Source organism: Danio rerio, chromosome 1, assembly GCF_052040795.2.
Source record: "Danio rerio strain M-AB ecotype USA chromosome 1, GRCz13ab, whole genome shotgun sequence".
NCBI lineage: Eukaryota > Metazoa > Chordata > Actinopteri > Cypriniformes > Danionidae > Danio > Danio rerio.
In genome coordinates this window covers 9,245,444-9,265,186 of record NC_141021.1, presented here as the reverse complement: position 1 = coordinate 9,265,186, position 19,743 = coordinate 9,245,444, and the positions used below count along the sequence as shown (strand labels likewise).

Here is a 19,743-nt window from a genome sequence, read left to right as displayed (position 1 = left end):
AAGGTAATCCATAATCAACAAGGAATGTTAATCCAGGATCACATCCTATTTGGCAAAACCATTCGATCCCATTTTATTAGGTAATCTTTATTGTTGAACTGCATACATATATTGAAGTTGTTATCCAATTCATCTTGAATGCAAGGCATTATTAAACTTTAAGAGTAACTGTCTATTTAGTCTGTGATATAGAAGCGAAAGACAAAAATGTTTGTATGTATATTTTACAATGTTATAAATTAAAACTTTTGTCTCTCTCTCTCTGTGTGTGCGTGTGTGTGTTAATAACCACTTTTTTATTTTTCTATTTTCCCTTCCTTGTAGTTCTGAGAAAGCCATGCTCTCACATGGCATATTTAAATGTTTTTGTTTTGTTTCTGTCTCTCTGTATAGCACTCCTAATTTAGTTTTTACTTGTACACACTTGTTCTCACATTAATTCTCACATTAATAGGGACCAGTTAATAGCTTATGAGTTTCTCAGCATTCCAAGGTTCAAGTTTAGGCTTGATAGAGGTGCACCACACCTGAAATTCAGAGACTCAGCAACTGCACGCAGTTCAGGGGAATAAGTGCAGTAAAGGTAGACAGTTTAATTCTGAAATGTAAAACAGAGAACAGAGAAAGCAGATATTGTGTGATTCCTGCTCATGTTTTGTTGCTATATAATAGGTGAAAGGGCATTTGATATTATAAACCAACATGATGACAGGGGGCTGAGATGAGACTATCACTAGCTCAATAGCTTGAGTGTGTGAAACTGTTTTAAACATGTCATTAATTACCCTGTGTTTCTTTAAATGTTTATGGTTTTGTTGACATATTTACCAAACTTAATTATGTCCATTATCCTTTAATGTTTGTTTGAAACAGTGACAGTTTGATATATTGTGTTTCTTTTGATTGCTGATATGTGCGCATATCAGAGGACATACTCTTAAAGTAGTAAAGCATAAAATCTATGTTATTTATCACTCACGCTCAAGTCATTTCAACCCCCTGAGTCCATCCTTCATCTTCAAAACACTAAAATCTGAGAGCCAATACTAAATTTGGTTTACTAAAACTAGACGTTTGCTATTCTGTTAGAGTCATTTTAATTGATTAATTAAACCCTGGGATGGAAAAGTATCAAAATAACTCATTTTACAATTATTATTTTTTTAAGAACATTTGTAGAAACCTCTGAAAATGGCTAAACGTCTAAAGAACTTTTTCCCCACATAAAGAACTATTTGTCAGTAATTGGAGAGAGGTATTCCAGAGTTTTGAGGCAGTCTCTCAATAAGAGTGAAACTGAAACTAATTCCATGTATATTTATTGCAGGTTGGTCAGGTTTGAAGTGAGATACAAGGCAACAGTGTTCCAGGATCAAGCTGATAGATTCAAGGACGAAAAACAAAATGGGATCATCACAATCACAGAAACAAAAAAAACAACAACCATCAAGTCCAGGTAAGAGTAATATATATGTTTGTGTGTCCTTATTTCCAGCATTAAGGAGAACAGTGAGAATTTAAAATTAGGAAATTTATAAATTTCTCTATGAATATGAAAAATACATTGCTGCATTTTTACTGATGAGATTTTCCCCCTGTTATTAACATTTTATTTTAGATTATCCCATAACGCATACATTGGGGTGACATTGGTAATTTCATACACTGGTCATTACTGCTCCATCATTTTTTTAAAGATTTAATTTTGGCATTTTTGCCTTTATTAGATAGGACAGTAGTCAGATACGAAGGGAAGTGGCAGAGAAAGAGAAGGGGGGTAGGGAGGGGAAATATCTTTGAGCTGGGATTCGATTTCGGCATGCCCTGAAGTGCTATCGCACCATATCAGCATGCTAACCACGAGTGCATTGCGCCGACCTCTCTACAGTTTTAATTTATTATGTTTTATACGGCTTGCCTGTTGAGCGCTTAATTCTGATTGAGTAATGAGCATTTTAAAGAATTCAATAAATTTCAGATAAACACACAGCTTAAAAGATCTAGGCAGACCGTCTTGATCAGTTTACCATTTCCATATAACTACTCTAATTGATTTCAGTTATTTCAAAGCCTTTATTAAGAAAAAAAATGAAGCAATTGGAGGACAAAAACCTGTCTTGAAATACAACATCTGAACAGTGTCTTTAGGTGAGGCGACTAAAGGACTCCGGTCCATAGAATATTAAAAAGAAAATTCTTATGAATATTCCTAAAAAAACTATGCTGTTATGGCTTTGCTTTGCATCATCGCAGCATAACCATTTCGGGTGTCTGTTATATTAACTCAGCAGCCTAAGATAGAGGTTATAAGATTCAATTGTAAGTACTGTTAAAATGAGCAGAGTATTTAAAATTAATTAATTAATTATTGATTGATTGATTAGTTTATTTAATCTGTTATGCTGGGAACAGTACACACACACACACACACACACACACACATATATATATATATATATATATATATATATATATATATATATATATATATATATATATATATATATATATATATATATATATATATATATATATATATATATATATACATACACCACATCCATGTGGTAACATTTTATTTTGGGGAGCAATTTTTACTATTGAAAACCCATTTGCAGAATATTGGAATATAGGGGTGACGCAGTGGTTCAGCAGGTAATATTTGTGTAGATGTTTCCCGGTGATGGGTAGCAGTTGGAAGGGCATCCGCTGCATAAAAATGTGCTGGATAAGTTGGCGGTTCATTCTGCTGTGGCAACTCCAGATTAATAAAGGGACAAGGCCGAAAAGAAAATGAATGAACATTGGAATATACTGATTAATATTGCTTTATTTGGCACACAACTATATTTCAGAACTCATTCATTCATTCGTTAGTTCATTCATTTTCATTTGGCTTAGTCCCTGGTTTGTCAGAGGTCGCCGCAGTGGAATGAATCACCAACTTATCCAGCATATGTTTTACTCAGGGAATGCCCTTCCAGCCACAATCCAGTACTGGAAAAACTCCCATACACACTCATTCACACACACTCATACAATACAGCCAATTTTGTTTACTCAGTTCACCTACACTGCATGTCTTTGGACTTTGGGTAAAACCGGAGCATTTAGAGGCAACCCATGCCAACACAGGGCAAATTCATGCAAATTCCACACAGAAATGCCAACTGGCCCAACCCGGACTCGATTCCAGCGACCTTCTAGCTGTGAGGCGACAGTGCTTACCACTGAGCCACTGTGCCACCCTAGTGTAAATTCCCCTATATAAATTTTTACCAAACACACACATATGAATGCATAAGTTGAAAATGTATTGCAATATATTATGTTTAACAATATATTACTACCCATAGAACTGGAGACACCATGGAGGTCATTTGACTGGGGGTAAGCAAAATTATCTGTAAAATGTTCTCTATAGTCAGACAACTCTGCTTTTACATACTTATTTTTATAGAACATTAAGCTGATCAGATAAAAATGCAAATAGAGCATCATTTTAATTCCAAAAATATTGTTGACATTTATTTTTATTTTTTTTACATTTTACTGTATTCTATACTATATTTATGTGGTTGTATTTTCGTTTTTGCATCACAGTCAAAATGCATGACAGTTTCTGAAGTAATTTGGCTCTGTTGTTTCACACACTCAGTCATAATTGTTATATTGTCATTATATGGACATTTAACAAACATGTAGTTAGATTTTGGAACTTCCAAAACACTTTGCAGACCACAGGAGAAGTTCAACTTCACTTTTATTGTTATAAAACTTGTTTCAAGCCTTGCTAAATGCACATGAGTGGCTTTCCTTGGCAGTGAAAAAGCCATTTGTACAGCATTGAGTAGGGAATGCCATGATAGAATTGCTCAAACCATTACTGATCCACCCAAATGCAACCAATGTTTTTTTGACAGACAAAAAGAAGCCCTGAGAAAATGGCTGGAAAACTTCACTCTGAGTGATCCAAATGTAAAAGACATCAAGATACTGGTAGTTGGACCATCAGGAGCAGGAAAGTCCAGCTTTATAAACTCCATCAACAGTGTCTTTCAAAGACGGATCTCCTCTAAAGCACTAGTTAACTCTGCTGGAGGAGACAATCATAGTTTTACAGAAAAGGTAGGTATTTACTACTTAAAAAAAGTTTAATGCAGTGGGATTTTAATCTAATTGTTTGAGAATTTATTTGAAAATGGTTTGCAAAATATCTGGTCTTGATTTCTAGCTCAAGAGACTTACCATCAAAAATGGGAAAACATCTTTGCCCTTCGTCTTCTTCGACATCATGGGTTTAGAAGCTGAAGAATTTCATGGATCAAAAACAGAAGATATCATCAAAGCTGTGTTTGGCCATGTGAAAGACGGCTATAAAGTACAGTAAAATACATACATTAATTGTGAAAATAACATTTAAAATAAGATTTACATATATGCAGTATGTCTGATGCTTAATATTATGCTGAAATTCCTATCTTAGTTCAACGAGGAGCAGTCAATCGATTATAAGGATCAACATTACACCAGTGACCCCAGCCTCTCCGACCAGTGTTTCTGTGTGGTTTACATCATAGATGGAAAAATAGTTCAGTACACAGAAGATCGACTGATTAAAAAGTTGAAGATCATCCGCAAGAAAATCAGTGATAAGGGTAAAGCTGACCACTGAATGTATATGAATGTTTACTTAATTACTTGATTATATATATATATATATATATATATATATATATATATATATATATATATATATATATATATATTTATACATACATAGAGAGAGAGAGAGAGAGAGAGAGAGAGAGAGAGACCCAGAAAATGGTTATTGCCCAGTTATAATGTTAGTGAACTCAGACATTTTAAAATCAGTGGATCCTTGTAAATTAGCATGGACCTCAGTGCCTGCACTAAATCTGAAGTATCTTTTATGGCAGGATAAAAAACAGAAAGCTTTGATAAAAACAGCATTACCAATTGGTCAAAATACAATCAAATTAATAAAATGGTACCATTATGTCGCAAGTCTCACAATTAACAAGCCATTAACTTTTACTTTTAGCTCAGTAAACTAATTTGCTGCTTAATAATAGTTATAACATTAGTAGTTAGGTTTAGGTGTTAGTGTCATGCAGAACATGTAGGCTACTTTATAAGAACAAAAACACAGGCAGGTAATAAGCCAGTGATCCTTGGTCCTTGACAAGATCTCAGTTATAGTGAGTACAGTGGGTGAAGACTGTGGACTGTCAGACCATGTAAATGCATTAGATTGAAAACTGAAATATTTACAGCCCTTCCATCCAGCGGTGCCCCCAAGGGGTGGCCATGGCCATCCTTGTGTAAATTCTGGCCACCCCTGTGGCCACTCCAATATGATTTAGTTGTTGATATTAATCATTTAAATGTACTTAGGTAAATTCACAGTTTCAATAAATAAATCAATAAATAAAGTGCAGCCACAAAATTGTGGATTGATCAGTGTTACCGATGTAGCTGATTTACTGAAATTGCACACTTTTTATTAAGAAATTATTAATTTAAAAAATAAAAAGTTGTGTTTTATCTTATTGAAAACCACAAATGCAAAATAAATAAATAAATAAATAGAGGCATTTTAAAATCAGCTTTTCAGAATCTAATTTATTTAGCAACTCCATTATTTTGTTGGTTGACTTAAAAGTGCCAAAAATCTCAACAATTTTGTGGGTGTATTTTGAAAAAAGGTACATCAATAGAAGAATATCTATTAATATATTGTGGCTCAAAAAGGAACATGGATAAATGATAGTATTAGGGTGTGTGTGTGTGTGTGTGTGTGCGTGCATGCGTGCGTGCATGTGCGTGTGTGTGTGTGTGTGTGTGTGTGTGTGTGTGTGTGTGTGGTAATGTCTTTTGTTCAGTTTGTTCATCTGTTTGTTTTATTAATTAATTAATCTTCATTTATTTTAGACATGGCATATACTGTATGTTGTACAAAAATGTATGTGAAAAATAACTTCCCTAAAAGGTGTTTTTAAACTATAATTTTTTTTATTTGGTTTGTACGTGTACTTGTTGAATTATTTTAAGAAATAAATTGCAATATTTGAAGAGTAATTAATGAAATGAATTAAAAACGTCATTATTTCATTTACCAGAAACAAAAATTCATAATATATGCACAATTCATTATTTTGTTTGTGTGCCAGCTCAAGATTTGGTGTGGCCTTACTTGGCCACCCCTAAGAAAATTTTCTGGAGGTGACACTCCTTTCATCCTCTAAGAAACATATAAGACAGAAGCCCATAACTGGAAGATTAGACTTTGTTCTATTCATGTTTACTGTGCAGGAGGTTTTTCTTTGCTGAAAGCTTATAATAGGGATATCATCTCTTATAGCACATTTAATGCCTGGAGATGATATCTGTGTTCTGGCCAGCTCTTTGGCCCTTAAACACTTTCTCCCAGTCACAAGGGGCCATCATGTTCATGTCCGCAAAGACAATGCATTGGTGGTCATTTAAATCAGTACTCAGGGTTTCTAAAGTCCCAACCGCTCTGCACATTGGCACAACGTTCGGCCCTCTATACATGAGTCCCCCTGCAGTGGTGGCTCAATTGCAGGGTGTTTTTCCCCTGAGACCCAAAATGCTTTCCGTATGAACAAGGTCTTGCGGCACTGCCTTCAAGCCTTAAGAATGTAAGTGGAAAAGGCGCTGTTCCAGGGCCCAGTGTTAAAAGCTCTCTGTCATTGTGTCATGCTTATGATAGATGCTTTTTTCATGGGCTTGGTAGCAAAAATCTATTAGTTTGCTAGTGCAGCCTTGGTCTATATGTAGCCTCGCCACTGATATATACCTTTTAACAAACATTACTACAAATATGCTCAATTTTGTGGAGGAAAAAAACGATTGAACCTTTACATTGGATCTCCATTTGATGTAGGCATTGCTCAAGTGGTTGTCATGACCAAAGTGGATGAAGCATGTCCACTGGTCAAAAATGATCTAAGGAAGGTCTACTCGAGCAAGAAGATCAAAGAGAAGGTATGTGGCCATCCAGAGACATGCATGAGTTTCAGTTTTATTTACATTTGGATTGCATTTATTGATGTCACACTCTTGTTTCTGTCCAGATGGAGCTGTGCAGTGCCCACACTGGTGTGCCAATGACAAACATCTTCCCAGTGAAGAATTACCATGATGAGATCGACACAAAAGATGATGTTGATGTTCTGATACTGAAGGCTCTTGAACAGATTGTTCACAATGCCAATGACAGATTGGAGGATAATGAAACCTACTGAAATGGTAATAATACATGTAATTCTTTAAACGCTAAACAATTTCTTTATCTGTTCAAATTATCTGTCAGTTTCTTTTATCTTTAGCTGGAGTACCCATCAGACTCACTAGAGGGCACTTCATATACAGTATGTACACCAGACATTCTCCCTGACTACACATCCCATCATGCTTTGTGCATAATCAGACTTTAATTACCTGCTATAGCTGATATCAATCTGGACATTGACATTTACACCGACTGCACACACCATACAGTGTAAGCACCACATTCACACTCAGTCTTGTATTTCTGTGCAATTAGTATTTTCCTGGTTTATTTCTTTTCGTGGATATTGATTGAACCTCTGCCAGTTTTTTTGGATTACTCTCTTTGGGTTACCTTTTTTTTTGTACTGTTTGCTCCTGTTGACCCTAGCCTGTCTGACCATCCTTGTTTAAATAAAGCTGCGTTTGTAAGTTCATGTATGGCATGTATTTTGAATGAGTGTGCTGCCAGTCAAGGGTGTGAAGAAAAAAAGAACAAGGCATTAAACTTTATGGTTACTCTGTGTTTGTCATCTAATGACTCAATTACAAAACATAAATAAAACATAACATTGTGTTAGAAGTGGGAAATTAGAAATGAGGTTCTCATACTGTCCTGTAGGGCCAGTGTTCTGCTGATTTTAGCTCCAACTTGCCTCGCCACACCTGCAAGGATGTTTCTTGAAAGAGTGTGAGTTGATTTGTGCTAATCTTTTTAGAGATTCTATTCTATTCTATTTTAAAATGGAAAGCCAATGAAGAGAAACCAGTATGAGTGTAATGTGTTCTCATATAAGTATTCCTGTCAACAAACATGTGGTGGCATGTAAGGGAGGCATGGGTAACTAATAAAGGGCATTACAATAATCCAGATCAAGTCAAATAAAATATGTATACCTCCTTCGAAAAGACTTGACTCTGTGTAATTTCTTCAGCTGAAAAAATAGTTTTAATTACCGAACTGCTAGTTTCATTCAGTTTAGTCACTGTAGTTAATACGGCCAAGTTTCACAAAAGAACTTAAAACACCAAGATTCAGATAATCACGAGCACCCTTGGATTCCAATACCACAACTTCTGTATTTCAATCTAGCTTGCTCATCAAAAAATGAAAAGTAAGACTAGGCAAAAAAAAAAATCCAGCTTACTTTGCATTTCAGGACAGGCAAATGTATTGTGACAGACTATGCTGATTAAATTAAGTGTTATAATAAGTTAATATAGTCTATATATTACAAAACGTATTTACGTAATCTTCTTATTTTGTTAACAAAATTGTATCTAGATAAATAAATTTTAAAAACATACCAGAAACAATGTTTTAATGTTTTCTTAATGAAATGCAGCCTTATTTTGAGACTGTTTCAAAAAAGGTTTAAAAACATCTGACCATCTCAACCTTATATTTGTATGACTATACTGTCTTTAATAAATAATTAATTATTACAAAAAATGTAAGTAGATGCCATTGATTTATCCAGAGGGCGAAATTCCACAGCATAATCCATTTAATTAATGTAAAACATTAACACAAAAGAGCAGACTAGAACTCCTTTTAAAAACTAATAACAGTAAATTTCTGTATCAGAATGACTTCATATCAATTTCTTAAAGACAGTCTGAGCTTGAAATTATTAGGACAGCACAAACATCACTTAACCTTGCAATAACTTTAATCATTTTGCATACATTCATGTTCATCAAACCATTCTGTCACCAGTCTTGCTGTGTGTATTAGTGCATTATTATCCTGATACACGGCACCATCTTCAGGATACAATGTTTGAACATGCACATGGGTGCACATGGTCCCCCAGAATGGTTCAGTAGTTCTTGGCACCCATCTAGCACAAGTATTGGGCTTCTCTACACTTTAACACTTGTAGATATGGGAAAGACATGAGGATGGACTAATCAGAGAATATTACATGTTTCACATTGTCCACAGCCCAAGATTTTCAACCAACGAAACCAACGTTTATCATTGGCATGAGTGATCAAAGGTTTGGCTATAGCAGCCTAGCCATGTACAGTTGAAGTCAGATTGATTAACCCCCCTTTAAAATTAATTTTCTTTTTTAAATGTTTCTCAAAAGAAAAAAAAAAGAAAAAAAAACATTTTAAGGTCAATATTATTAGCCCCTTTAAGCAATACATATATATATGACTTCATATATCATCTGATAGGATAATCAATAGTGAGCTGATGTGGACCTGCTGACAACAATCAAAAGCATGGATATTACTTGATACTTTAAGGCATAGCAGGCTTTATAATCCTGAAATGTAAATGTTAAGTTACATTACCACTGCTTGAGAGAAATTACACATTCAAAAAAATGAATATTTCTAATCATTTATGGAGCAAGACATAACAGTTCACACAGGAAAAAGAAGAGTAAGAATGAACAGCTTTAGAGATAATATGCAAGTACTTTATGTTTCTGACCTCAAGTACACATTCTTTCACCCTGCCAGAATGACTGAATGTTTGGCAGAAACTGTTTTTAGGATTGTTTTGAGTGTGTCAGCAAGTTCATTTGAAATGATTTACAAACATTCTAAATTTGCACCAATATAAATATGCTAATTTTTAAATTTCTTGTGGTCTCATTTTCATTGATTATTAAGTACCAAAATAACTAATTTAATATTTACAAGTTTTTTGACACATTTACCTGAAGAAATGTCTTAAAAATGACTAAGCATCTGGATAACAAAAACATCTAAACATCTGGATAACTTAAGTAATTGGAGTAATTTCAGTTGAAGCAGTGTCTCAAAAAGAGCGAAACTGAAACTTATACTATGAAAATATAAAGCAGTGTTGGTCTGCTTTCATTTGTTTGAAGTGAGAAGCAAGGCAACTGTGTTCCAGGATCAAGCTGATAGAGTCAAAGAGGACAAACAAAATGGGATCATCACAATCACAAACAATGCAGCAACCAGGTAAGAGGTAAAGAGTGTCTTTTATATATATATATATATATATATATATATATATATATATATATATATATATATATATATATATATATATATATATATATATATATATATATATATATATATATATATATATATATATATATATAGTAATTTTTTCAGGTTATCCACTAATGCATATATTGGGGTGTGGTAATTTCTGTAGCATTTTTAAATAATAATTAACAATTATTTCTTGTAAACTACAGGTCTGTTGAACACTTGATTCTAATTCAGCAATGAATATTTTAAAGGTGCCGTATGTACAGTAAGTGTGTCACCCAGTGGTTAAACTAGGTATTGCACTCCTGGATCAAAACAAACGCAAGCGCAGGTTGCCAGATTTAGGACAGGAGCGAGTGATTCTGAACCATGTTCTTAATAAAAGCAAACGCACCCAATAGAAGTAATATTTTCGATATTAAAATAAGTTTTTGTCCTAAACAAAACTTCAAATTGATATACTATAAACGATTTCTATTTCTCACAGGTAAACAACAGAAAACTATGACAATGATCACCTCAGGTAAACCTCATGTGCTTTATTCAGTGTTAAATTCTAATAATGCAAGTTTGAATGTAATTTTACATGACATTTATTGCCATATACTTAAAGCAGCTGCTGATAGTTCACGTCAGATCTTGAAAATAAAGTAAACAGTTTGAAATTGAACTTTAAAACTAAACACATATTAGTGATTCAGCATCTACATTTAATAATGTTTAATATTAAATTTTAATTAATATTAAATATTTAATATATAAAAGGTTTAACATGTATTAAATAGATTATAAACCTTACAATTTCGTGTGCCTATTCTGTGCTTCTGGCTTTGTTAAAATTTCTGCCTTGCTTCATCTGGTGCAAACAGCCAAATTGCTTATCACTGCGTATCTTGTCGCGGAGCGTGCTGTTAGGACACAGGATTACAATGTAATCAGCTCGCCTAATGTTTACATTCATAATACTTATATCATTTGCTAATTAATAACCTCATGTGAAACTCTGAATGTGTGTCTCATTTTGGAGTCTGCTACTGTCCACGGGAGGTTGAATTTCGGTCACGGACGCATGCTTTCAGAGCCTTTCTAAATTAATGAATTAATGAATAAAAGAAATACGCTATTTTCCATTAAGGCAACCCAGTGTGTTGAAATATAACTGGCTAAACTGACATTGGGCTGGTTAAAATACCCCAAAAGATACAGCATTTTGGTAGGTAAAACACATTTTCAAAGCAGAATATCTGACTTCAACACTGTTTTCCAGATAAACAAGAATGATCACTTAGCATGTTTCTCAAATATCTGCAAACATATTATGGTATTTGTCTGCTAGATGAGTCAAAAACTTACATACAGCACCTTTAAGTATTCAATTAATTTCAAATTAAGCACAGCTAAAGAAAAATTTAAATCCCAGGAAGACGGTCTTAGGATATGATTTCAGTTACTAAGTGAAAAGTTCAGGTGTGTATTATTTTATAATAACTCAACAGAGCATTGTCAATTATTGCTTAATAGTTGCAATTGCATATGGATTAAACAAATGTAAACCAGTAAACTATGATTGCCCAAATAATTCACTGAATAGGATCCCACTCTAAAGATAATACTACTGTTAAAGTGAGCAGTGTTTATTTATTTATTTATTTATTTATTTAATCTTTAATATGGGCACTGTGTATTTAAATGTGATGCATTTACACAGTGCCCAGTGCCCAACTTTAGTTTGCGGAGCAGTTCTTACTATTAAAAACTTATTGCTACTATTAAAGCTTATTTGTAGAATATTCCTGGACTATTTTCTGTTACTGATTAATTATTGCCTTATTTGGCACAACTTTATTTTAGATCCCCTAATCCTAATCTGCAAATTAGATGTTTGTTTGAGACAAAAAGGTTGTAGTTATTGGTTAGTTAACAGTGTGAACAATAGAGTTAATTACCCAAAATTGTGACTAAACATAAACACACATACAAGTTAAAATGTACTACAATATATTATTTTGCTTAACAATGTATTACTACCCATAGAACTGGAGACACCATGGAGGCCATTTGACTGGGGGTAAGCTATCTGTACATAAGTTTTTCTCTATAATATTCTCTATATATACACTATATATAAGTTATTCTCTATATATACACATACATACATACATACATACATACATACATACATACATACATATATACAGCGGGGAAAATAAGTATTTGACACATCAGCATTTTTATCAGTAAGGGGATTTCTAAGTGGGCTACTGACACAAAATTCCTACCAGATGTAGCCATCAAGCCAAATATTGAATTCATACAAAGAAATCAGAACATTTAAGTATACAAGTTGAGTCATAATAAATAAAGTGAAATGACACAGGGAATAAGTATTGAACACACTTTACTTAATACTTTGTAGAAAAGCCTTTGTTGGTGATCACAGCTTCTAGACGCCTCTTGTATGGAGAGACCAGTCGTCTGCATTGCTCAGGAGTGATTCTGGCCCATTCTTCCACACAAACGGTCTTTAAATCTTGAAGGTTCCTTGGGCCTCTTTTATGAACTTTGATCTTCAGTTCTCTCCATAGATTTTCTATGGGATTTAGGTCAGGTGATTGACTGGGCCATTCAAGCAACTTGATTTTCTTTCTTTGAAACCACTTCATTGTTTCCTTGGCCTTGTGTTTGGGATCATTGTCTTGCTGAAATGTCCACCCTCTTTTCATTTTCAGCTTTCTGGTAGATGGCAGCAGATTTTTATCCAGAATGTCCCGGTACATTTCTCCATTCATCCTACCTTCAATAATATGAAGTCTGCCAGTACCCCTTGCTGAAAAGCAGCCCCAAACCATGATGCTTCCACCCCCAAACTTAACTGTTGGTATAGTGTTCTTGGGGTGGTGGGCAGTGCCATTTCTTCTCCAAACATGATGTGTAGAATGACTGCCAAAAAGTTCAATTTTGCTTTCATCTGACCATACTATAGTTTCCCAATAATCCACAGGCTTCTCCAAATGCTGTTTCGCAAACTTTAACCGGGCCTCAACATGCTTTTTGTTCAGCAATGGAGTCTTGCGTGGTGAGCGTGCATGGATGCCATGGTGGTTCAGTGCATTGCTTATAGTTTTCTTTGAAACAATAGTACCCGCTGATGCGAGGTCTTCCTGAAGTTCTGCCCGAGTGGTTCTTGGCTCTTGGAGAACTCTCCTGATTATTCTTTGGACTCCTTGGACAGGGATCTTACGTGGAGCACCTGATCGTGGCCGGTTTATGGTGAACTTATGCTTTTTCCATTTCCGGATAATAGGCCCCACAGTGCTCACAGGAACATTCAGCATTCTGGAAATGCGCCTATAACCATTCCCATCAAAATGCTTTTCAACGATAAGACTACGCAGATCTTGAGAGAGTTCTTTGTTTTTACCCATCATGAAGTCTTTCCTGTGTGCCTCCTGAGTAATGAGAAGCCTTTATAGGCCATCAATTAGGACTAAAGCAGCTGATATCAATTAGTACTGATAGGGAGCAGGGTTTTTCTCTCAATACTGACAGATCTCCTGACTTTCTATGCTATTTTGCACCTTGTTATCTTCATGTGTTCAATACTTATTCCCTGTGTCATTTCACTTTATTTATTATGACTCAACTTGTATACTTAAATGTTCTGATTTCTTTGTATGAATTCAATATTTGGCTTGATGGCTACATCTGGTAGGAATTTTGTGTCAGTAGCCCACTTAGAAATCCCCTTACTGATAAAAATGCTGATGTGTCAAATACTTTTTTTCCCCGCTGTATATATATAATTATTTGGTGACACTTTATAATAACTATGAATCATTCATTAAGTATTAGCAAAGAGTAAAATCATTATCTGTTAAGCATTAACCCTACATTAACAGATGTTAGTAAGCAGTTTATTACTGCAAATACAAATGCTCTATTGTTGACATATATAATGTGCTTAATGATTCTTCATACTTTGTTAATTATTTTTTTCATTGCTAAATTTATTATTGCATTGTTTACAAACCAGTTATTTGAAAGTAGTTGCTGATTTTTAAAGATTATTCAGAATGTGTAATTAAATGATTAATAAACTATTCAAATTAACATGTATATATCTTAATATTTAGACATATATTAATAGTTAATTTGTATTTGAATAAATCCTTTAATAACTTAACTCCAACCACTTTTGTTATCTAATAAAGTGAGGGCTATTTATGCTTTATAAAATCCTTATAAATCACAATTACAGGCTCACTTATGTTCTAAACAAGAAACAAAGAAAATAAATGACTTTATTTCTATTAATTGGAAGATACACAAATTAAACTGCATCAAATGAAAAAAAAATATTCGTAATCTTAACTAAAATAAATTTACCGTGCAGTTTAAACATTAGTAAATAATATTGAAATGTTGTATCATAATATATTGTTAAATTATTACTTTGTTGTTGTCTTATTAAATTTTATGTTATATTTTGGCTCTCCTGTTATTCAACAATGTTTAAACTGTACAGTAATTTTACTTTTTAGATAAGATTGCAAAGATTTATTGTTCATTTGATACTGAGCGTTTACTTATTATTTATTAGGCATGTATAAAGCAAAAATAGTCCTTACTATGATTTGTAAATAATGCAATACTTAATTTAGTCATCAAATATTAATTAGTAGCAATTATGAAAGAACAATTATTAAGCACATTATATATGTGCTTATAAGTCAAGAATAGAGCATTTGTGTCTGTAGTTATAAACTGCTTACTAACGTTTATTAATGTAGAGTTTATGCTTAACAAATAGTGAATACACTATTTGCTAATGCTTAATAAATGATTTATAGTATGTAGTAATTATAAAGTGCTACCAATTATTTTTATGGAACATCAATCTGCTCAGTGCATGTTCTCCCCGTTTTCACATTGGTTTCATCCATGTGTTCTGGTCTCCACCACAATCCATAGACATGTCTGTAGGTGAATTGGGTAAACAAAATTGGCTATAGTGTATGAGTGTGTGTATGAATGTGTTTGTGTGAATGTGAGAGTGTATGGGTGTTTCTTAGTGCTGGGTTGGGGCCTGAAGAGCTTCTTCTAAGCATACCACAGTAGTTTGCAGTTAAATCCACTCTGGCGACCCCTCAGAAATCAGGAACCAAGCCGAAGGAAAATAAGTAATTGAGTTAGATCTGCTAAGATAAAAATGCTAATTTTTTATTCCTAAAATATTGTTGACATTTCTTCCTATGAATTTAACTGTACTTAATACTTAATTTAATGTATTTTAGTTTCATTACACACTCAGAACTGATTATTATATTTTAAACTAAATCAGAAAAAAAAAAAAAAAAATATATATATATATATATATATATATATATATATATATATATATATATATATATATATATATATATATATATATATATATATATATATATATATATACAGTAGTCATATTGTAACTTCCAAAACACTGTGCAGACATAGATATTCAACTTCACTTTTATTGTTATGAAACTTCTCCGTTTCAAGCCTTGCTTTTGGTGCTTCATCGTGCTGATACACAGCACCACCTTTAGGGCACAATGTTTGAAGCACTAAATGCACATACATGGCTCAATAGTCCTTGGCAGTGAAATGGTCATTTGTACAACATTGAGTTGGGAATGCCATGATAGAATTGCTCAAACCATTACTGATCCATCCAAATGCAACCATGCTCATTTTGACAGACAAAAAGAAGCCCTGAGAAAGTGGCTGGAAAACCTCACTCCAAGCAATCCAGACGTAAAGGACATCAAGATACTGGTAGTTGGACCTGCAGGAGCGGGAAAATCCAGCTTCATTAACTCCATCAACAGTGCCTTTCAAGGACATATCTCCTCTAAAGCACTAGTTAACTCTGCTGGAGGATTCAGTCATAGTTTTACAGAAAAAGTAGGTATTTAGACACCTACTTTTTAAGACAGAAATACCCAGTGTATACTTTGCTTTGGGTTTTTTATGTAATTGTTTGATAATTTATTTGAAAATGGTTTGCAAATATATTTGGTCTTAATTTGTAGCTCAAAGGATTCACCATCAAAAATGGGAAAACATCTTTGCCCTTTGTCTTCTTCGACATCATGGGTTTAGAACCTGAAGAATTTCATGGATCAAAAACAGAAGACATCATCAAAGCTGTGTTTGGCCATGTGAAAGATGGCTATAAAGTACAGTAAAATACATACATTAATTGTGAAAATAACATTTAACACAAGATTTACATATATGCAGTATGTCTGATGTTTATTATTATGCTGAAATTCTCATCTTAGTTCAACAAAGAGCAGTCAATCGATTATAAGGATCAACATTACACCAGTGACCCCAGCCTCTCCGACCAGTGTTTCTGTGTGGTTTACGTTCTAGATGGAAATACAGTCCAGTTCACAGATGATCGACTGATTAAAAAGTTGGAGATCATCCGCAAGAAAATCAGTGATAAGGGTAAACCTGACCCCTGAATGTTTATGAATGTATTCATAAGCTTCTCCTACATTACAACTTTTCAGCTTGAGTTTTACAGTATGAAGACCCAGAAAATGGTTGGTGCCCAGTTATAATGACCATATATAAAAGTATAGAGATATGACATTTTTCAATCGGTGGATGCTAGGGTAACACTTTATTTTGATGGTCCATTTGAGTATTAGTAGACTGTCTGCTTAATATCTGTTAATACTGCTTCTTCAACAAATATTTAACTGAATTTAAGAAACTACGCAAGTGCGTCAACTTACTTTAGTACTATACTAAATACTAATACTAAATCTGAAGTATTTTTTTACAGCAAGATAAAAAAGTTGATGAAAACAGCATTACTAATTTTTTGTTAATAGCAAAAATACACATTACTAAAATACAAATCACTAATAAAATGGTACAAATGTGGTACAAGTCTCACTATTAACAAGCCATTAACTTTGACTTTTAGCTTATTTAACAAATTTGCTGCTGTTATAAGGTTAGTAGTTAGGTTTGGATATTATGGGTGTCATGCAGAACTTGTATATCACAAGAACAAATACACAAGGAAGTAATAAGCCACTAGTATTGAGAATTGGTCCATGACAAGATTTCAGTTATAGCGAGTAAGTAGGTAAAGAGAAGTTGAGGACTGTTTGATCATGTGAGTGGATTGGTTTCATCACTTTTATTGATAGCTCTTGTATCATCTTTCTAGATAAAAAAATATAAGACAGAAGCCCACAACTGGAAGATTAGACTTTTTCTATTCATGTTTACTATGCAGGAGGTTTTCTCTTTGCCACAGAAAGCTTTTTTTTGGATACTTAATCTATTAGTTTGCTAGCGCATCCTTGGTCTATATGTAGCCTCGCCGCTGATATATATACCTTTTAACAAACAATGCTACAAATTTTCTCAATTTTGTGGAGGAAAAAACGATGGAAATTGCTTCTCCATTTGATATACTGTAGGCATTGCTCAAGTGATTGTCATGACCAAAGTGGATGAAGCATGTCCACTGGTCAAAAATGATCTAAGGAAGGTCTACACGAGCAAGAAGATTAAAAAGAAGGTATGTGGCCATCCAGAGACATGCATGAGTTACATTTGGATTGCATTTATTGATGTCACACTCTTGTTTCTGTCCAGATGGAGCTGTGCAGTGGCCACACTGGTGTGCCAATGACAAACATCTTCCCAGTGAAGAATTACCATGATGAGATCGACATAAAAGATGATGTTGATGTTCTGATACTGAAGGCTCTTGAACAGATTTTTCACAATGCCAATGACAGATTGAAGGATAATGAAACCTACTGAAACAATATTAATATTTGTAATTCTTTAAACGCTAAACAATTTCTTTATCTGTTCAAATTATCAGTCAGTTTCTTTTATCTTTAGCTGGAGTACCCATCAGACTCACTAGAGGGCACTTCATATACAGTATGTACACTCCACCAGACATTCTCCCTGACTACACATCCCATCATGCTTTGAGCCTATTCAGACTCTAATTATCTGCTATAGCTGATATCAATCTGGACATTGAAGCCTCGGTCATACTGCACTTTTCGCCCCATAGACTTCCATTCATAGGCATGTGAATGTGATGCTCTGTTCACACCAGACGCGAAAAGAGCGTCAAGCGCAAGTGATTTACATGTTAAGTCAATGCAAACGTGCAAATAGACATCCTGCTGCGCGATACGCGTGAATAGCATGATGCAAATGATGCAAATTGCGCAGTGCGAATGGTGCAATTAACACGCGTTTTGCGCGATTCGCTCGAGTTCAAAAATCTGAACTTAAGCGAACATTCATGCCGCGTTAACCAATCAGAAGCTTGCTCTTGTGGGGATGTGATTGTGTGACATAGGGCCTGTTGTTGGTGTTGCAGGGGAAATCCTCCAGCCAACACCAACAGCAGACCATCAAACTGGACTCGTCTCAGTCAGAAACACTGCTGAAAGCCTCCATCATCCAAGTTATGTTTCTGGAGGAGTTTATGAGCTCACAGAGCTGGATGCACCTCTGAAAGAATCTAGTGGACGCAGACACGGCCCTAAACGTATCGACGCTGTTTCTCAGGCTTCATAAAGCACATAAACACTGTAATTTTATTATTAATAAACATAATAGCCATTTAGCAAAGGCTAAGAGTGAAGCTTGAGTCACCGGGGAGTCAGAAACCCTGCCCATCAAGCAAATCCGTGTCCGTTCTGAAGTGAGTTTGATGCGCTAATAAAGCGGATTTGATGCGCGAATGAAGCGGGGTTTGACGTGCGAATGAAGCAAGTAAACTCAAATGTTCACGCTGCTATTTATGCAAGAAGAGCGCGATTTATCCATGCATTCCCATCTGGTGTGAACACAGCATGAGAGACCGGAAACAAGCTTGTGTGGCAAGTTTTGCAGTTCACTGCATTGCAAAGTTCAAGCTTGGTGAATTCTGATTTGCGAAATCGCATCGTGAGACCTATTAAAGGTCAAACATGACCTCTCTGGACTGACATTTAAAATATGGACCAATCACTTGCTTTTTAAATGTCTAACCATCTTGTTTAATCACGCCCCTTTTTGCAGCACCATAACAGAATTTTGCATGCTCAAACTGTGTGACTGCAGCATTTACACAGATTGCACACATTATACAACTACCACATTCACACTCGGTCTTGAATTTTTGTGCAATAAGTGTTTCCCTGGTTTATTTTTTAATGGATATTGATTAAACCTCTGTTTTTTTATTACTCTCTTTGGATTACCTTTTTTGTACTGTTTGCTCCTGTTGACCCTTGCCTGTCAGATCATCCCTTTTTAAATAAAGCTGCGTTTGTAAGTTCATGTATGTCATGTATTTTGAATGAATGTGCTGCCTGTCAAGGGTGTGAAGTAAAAAAAGAACAAGGCATTGAA

The 19,743-nt window shown here is 34.4% G+C and overlaps 2 protein-coding genes across 4 annotated transcripts; both read left to right on the top strand.

Moving 5' to 3' along the window:
- The first annotated feature begins 435 nt into the window (after positions 1 to 435).
- Positions 436 to 8,222, top strand: si:dkey-79f11.4. Of its 2 annotated transcripts, XM_087234869.1 has the most exons (8): positions 436 to 1,456; positions 3,357 to 3,390; positions 3,924 to 4,128; positions 4,235 to 4,381; positions 4,487 to 4,658; positions 6,932 to 7,032; positions 7,122 to 7,296; positions 7,377 to 7,841. In XM_087234869.1, exons 1-7 carry the CDS (start codon positions 1,405 to 1,407, stop codon positions 7,290 to 7,292), a joined length of 882 nt encoding a protein of 293 aa, XP_087090995.1. In that variant the 5' UTR covers positions 436 to 1,404; the 3' UTR covers positions 7,293 to 7,296; positions 7,377 to 7,841.
- Positions 8,223 to 10,156: 1,934 nt separating this feature from the next.
- LOC137495402 (interferon-induced protein 44-like) lies at positions 10,157 to 19,743 on the top strand. Of its 2 annotated transcripts, XM_087236676.1 has the most exons (8): positions 10,157 to 10,266; positions 10,793 to 10,828; positions 12,340 to 12,373; positions 16,047 to 16,251; positions 16,380 to 16,526; positions 16,632 to 16,803; positions 17,796 to 17,896; positions 17,974 to 19,743. In XM_087236676.1, exons 1-8 carry the CDS (start codon positions 10,230 to 10,232, stop codon positions 18,142 to 18,144), a joined length of 903 nt encoding a protein of 300 aa, XP_087092802.1. In that variant the 5' UTR covers positions 10,157 to 10,229; the 3' UTR covers positions 18,145 to 19,743. The 2 variants fall into 2 exon arrangements, with proteins under 2 accessions (XP_087092802.1, XP_087092803.1); XM_087236677.1 differs by lacking the exon at positions 10,793 to 10,828 and having other exon boundaries at positions 10,158 to 10,266.

Bases quoted from the DNA above. Each gene is read 5' to 3' on its own strand.
- si:dkey-79f11.4 (XM_087234869.1), top strand. From the start codon at position 1,405: ATGGGATCATCACAATCACAGAAACAAAAAAAACAACAACCATCAAGT. The intron at 1,457-3,356 runs GTAAGAGTAATA...TACTACCCATAG, and splicing joins ACAACAACCATCAAGTCCAG to AACTGGAGACACCATGGAGG. The intron at 4,129-4,234 runs GTAGGTATTTAC...CTTGATTTCTAG, and splicing joins ATCATAGTTTTACAGAAAAG to CTCAAGAGACTTACCATCAA.
- LOC137495402 (XM_087236676.1), top strand. From the start codon at position 10,230: ATGGGATCATCACAATCACAAACAATGCAGCAACCAG. The intron at 10,829-12,339 runs GTAAACCTCATG...TACTACCCATAG, and splicing joins TATGACAATGATCACCTCAG to AACTGGAGACACCATGGAGG. The intron at 16,804-17,795 runs GTAAACCTGACC...GATATACTGTAG, and splicing joins CAAGAAAATCAGTGATAAGG to GCATTGCTCAAGTGATTGTC.